Below are 4,139 nucleotides of genomic sequence, written 5' to 3' on the forward strand. Positions count from 1 at the left end.
CTCTGGAACTCTCAAAAAGTTGGCTGCTTCCCATCTGTCAGGACTCTTCCAGTCTCACCTCCTCAGAGGCCTTTCCTGACAATCTTATTTAAAATATGCCCCTAGTTGCCCTGTCACACTACCCTTGTGTCCTTGTTTAATTTTTGTATTCATTACAAAATGCAAAAATAAAATGGTATACACACACACGTTCACACTCAAATGTCAGTAGCATAGAGGCAGGTATCTACTCAGTCTTACTATATCTATACACCTCGCAAAGTGTCAGGATCTTAATGGTGCAGGTGGTTATATGCCTGGAGTCAGTTCTGACTCATAGCGACCCTGCGTAGGGTTTCCAAGGCTGTAAATCTTTATTGGAGCAGAAAGCCTCCTCTTTTTCCCATGTAACAGCTGGTAGTTTTGAACTGCTGACCTTGAGGTTAGCAATCCGACTTGTAACCACTACGCTACCAGAGGTCCTTCAGGACCCTAATAGGTCCTCAGTATTTGTTGAATGATTACTTTGTTACATCCTTTCCACATTAATCTTGTGCACTGAGTTAAATAGAATTAAATATGTCTGGTTTCCTCTGTCTAGTTTGAATTCTTGGGATCTTCATACCTGAATGAGAGCACACCTTCCAGTTGCGGACAGACGTGATGTTTTACCGGCTGCTCTTGATTGTCCGACAGCGAAGAGCTAGCCCGGGATGGCAGAGCTGGACCCCATCAAGAAGCAGTGTGTCAGCTGCCGAGGCACATTCTGTTGTGCTGCCTGCCCAGGCGAAGGTAGTCATCTGTGGTGGTGGGATCATGGGCACCTCCGTGGCCTATCATCTTGCCAAGCTGGGCTGGAAGGACATTGTGCTTTTAGAACAGGGCAGGTAAGGAGCAAACTGGACAGGACTTGCTACTGTGCTGTACTAATCGCGCAGCATCCCCAACTTGCCTCTCCTTTCGGTAAGGTCCCCCACAGCTCATCTCAAGGTTGCTCCATAACCTAAGAAGAATCTCAGAAGGATGTCGTTGCCTCCTTTTCCTAATGGTGTGTAAATGCCTAGTGATGCTCCTGCTTTGTGATCTCTGAAGAATTAACAGGTGTCCAAAAAAAAAAAACCCATAGAAAGATGTCCTTGTCTCAGGTTCACAGCACTGCCCGTCATCTTGTCCCTCTTTGTGGTATGTCAGACAGTGTCATAAATTCTTAGGACCCGTGAACTCAGATGCAGTGGGTTCTATCCTACCATCATTTCCTGTTATTTTACTTAATTTTAGAACAGTTTTATTTTTCAAAAATCTAAAGATAGTAGAGTATTCCTACATGTAATATCTCACATTAATGTGAGGGACTTCAAAAAGTTTGTGGGAAAATAGATACCGCGAACTTTTTAAAGCCCCAGTGTATGGTTGTTGTTGTTGTTGTTAGGTGCCATCGAGTCAGTACCGACTCATACTGACCCTGTGCACAACAGAAAGAAACACTGCCTGATCCTGGGCCAGCCTCCCAATACTTGCCACACCTAAGCCCTTTGATGCTGCCACTTTGTCAGTCCATCTCTCTGGGGGGTCTTCCTCTTTTTTTCTGACCTTCCACCTTACCAAACATAATATCCTTATCCAGGGACTGGTCTCTCCTGACAGTATGTCCTAAGTATGAGCCACGAAGTTTGAACATCCTGGCCTCCAAGCAGCATTCTGGCTGCCCTTCTTCCAATACGGATCTGTTTGTTCTTTTGGTAGCCCATGGAACTTTCAGTATTCTCCTCCAACACCATAATTCAAATGCATCAATTCTTCTACGGTCTTCCTTATTCACTGTCCAGCTTTCGCATGCATATGAGGTTATTGAATACACCATGGCTTGGGTCACGATATATATTAGGTTATGCATTCTATAAATTATACGATAGTCTTTAGGGTCTCTATGAGTTGGAATAGACACAACCACAGTGAATGGTGGGTAGCCCTCATCGAGTGCTGGACTGGTAGGTGGACAGTTCACTGAAATAGTTGTATAAATCGAAATAGGAGAAAATCACAGATTTATAACTTAAACTTAAAAAAAAAAAATTAAATCTAATTTATATTCATGTGATGTTGTTGTTGTTAAAGTACCCTGGAGTCGGTTCCAACTCATAGTGACCCTGCATAGGGTTTTAATTCTTTATGAGAGCAGAATGCCTCATCTTTCTCCCATAGAACCTCTGGTAATGTTGAACTGCTGACCTTGAGGTTGGCAGCCCGAATCGTAACCACTTTTTTTGCTTTTTGTTTTAAATGTTTTATTGTGAATTATGTGATAGTTTACATGGGAGAACATTAGCTTTACATTCATCCATTCATCCTATCGTATATCATTTCATTGCCCTGATTACAATCCCCTCCATGTATCATCAGCCAACCAAAGAGTATACCCCACAAGCCTGCCCCCCGGTCGTCAGCACACAACCCCTCTCCCTCTCTGGGTCTAGAGTTCCCAGCCACTCCATCTCTCCATGCCATCATCTCTGCCTCCATCTCTGGCATCACTGTTTCTCTGGATAGGGTCCTGCACTCTGCTCTTCTCCTTTGATGGTCCCAGGGACCTTCTGCTTCTGGACTGCAAAGTCAACCACTCCCCTCCTTTTGCTACAAAACGTCTATCTTTAAATTTCAAATACATTGTCAGTCCTGATAGCAGTTATTCACTATTGTACCTATTTCCATCTCCTTTCATTAGCCCCACCCAGACAGATTGGATACTACTCAGTGAATATTCTACTTTCCTTCGCCCTACAGCAGAAGCCTTACTCCTAGAATGTGATCTTCAGCTTCCGTAGTGTGATTTTTTGGAGTCTCCAGTGAGTTCTTGCAGTATTAGCCAGGGTCTGTATGAGTCAGAGCTCCAGCATTATGAAACCTGTTTTATTCCAGGCCCCTATGAAGATAACTAGCTTCAAGCTTTAGTTGGAATGTGTGGGAGGCTTATTTCTGTAGCTACGTAGGTAGATCATGTCAGGAGCCCTGGATATTATGGGGTTTGGAAAGTAAACCTGGAGGCTGGAGCAGGGATTTACATTGTTTCCTGTCACATCTGTGAATCTTCTCGGTCACAACAGTAGGCCACCTTTTACTGATGGCCTTTACTCTGCAGGCCTTCAGCTTTTTGTTTAAGATACTTCCAAGATCTTACTGGATGTGGAACTTCACCTTACTGATATAGTTTGTCAGAAAAGCTGATGTAAATTCGTAAATTAAGGGGTCTGTCCTTCAAAGTGGGAGCTCAGTGGCAAAAGCAGCCTCATTTTCCTAAAAGAAGTTCCTAGTCTCTAATCTCTGATTTTTCCTGCCTCATTTTTCACAGTAATACTCTTCTTTTTTACACGTTGGGCGTAAAAAAGCGGAACCGTCATTTGCAGGTGGATTACCAGTTCTGACGAAGTTTCTTACAAGGTTTTGTATTGAGAACAGAAAGTAGTTGGTAACCATTTTTACAGTGCTTCCTTCGAAACTGCTCTTAGTTTTTGAAATTTGTCTTTATTTAGTCTTAGATGTTTTGACTCCTGTCCCTCTCCACTCTTATACCTCTCACCCATGAAGGGTTTCTGGCTACACATGACTATCCCCCTGAGGAGCTTTTAACAAATACCTGGTGAGGTCATGCGTCAGTACCGCTCCGTGACTCGGAGACTCGGAGGTCTCAGCAGTGGAGCACAGCCCTGTGTTGTAGGTGCTCCAAGAGTGTGTCCAGCCAGAGACATTACCAGAGCTCTGGGTGCCTGCCATCTGTCAGCGAGAGCACATGGAATTCCCACCGCAGGCAGTGCGCCGTACAGCAGCCATGGTTAGGTACACAGGGAATAGGGAAACCTTCATCTTTCGGGAGCTGACATGTGGGAAATAGAGCCAGCAGAGTAAATGCAGTCAATTCAAGTGACAAGAATACTGACACAGTCCTGAAGAATCTGGGTGTGATGATGTGGGTAAGCACTGGACCGCTAATCTCAAGGTCAGTGGCTCAAACCCACTAGCTGCTCTCAGAAACCCTATATGGAGTCACTGTGAGTCAGGACTGACTCAACAGCACTTAACAACAACCAAGAATCTGGGTGAAATGATCTGCTTATAACCCTGGCTGCCTCCTTAACATTGTTCTCCTTTGCCCAAGCGTTACTGGG

The 4,139-nt window shown here is 44.3% G+C and overlaps 1 protein-coding gene across 1 annotated transcript in view; it reads left to right on the forward strand.

Annotated features, from left to right (window-relative positions):
* The first annotated feature begins 631 nt into the window (after positions 1-631).
* The window catches only part of PDPR (pyruvate dehydrogenase phosphatase regulatory subunit), a 43,893-nt gene continuing 40,385 nt past the window's right edge, over positions 632-4,139 (forward strand). Inside the window, exon 1 of the mRNA XM_006860172.1 lies at positions 632-866. Coding sequence (XP_006860234.1) covers positions 643-866 — 224 coding nt within the window. The 5' untranslated portion in view covers positions 632-642. The remainder of the gene's footprint in view (positions 867-4,139) is intronic.

The sequence above is a fragment of the Chrysochloris asiatica genome, unplaced genomic scaffold (genome assembly GCF_000296735.1).
Source record: "Chrysochloris asiatica unplaced genomic scaffold, ChrAsi1.0 scaffold00037, whole genome shotgun sequence".
Lineage (NCBI taxonomy): Eukaryota > Metazoa > Chordata > Mammalia > Afrosoricida > Chrysochloridae > Chrysochloris > Chrysochloris asiatica.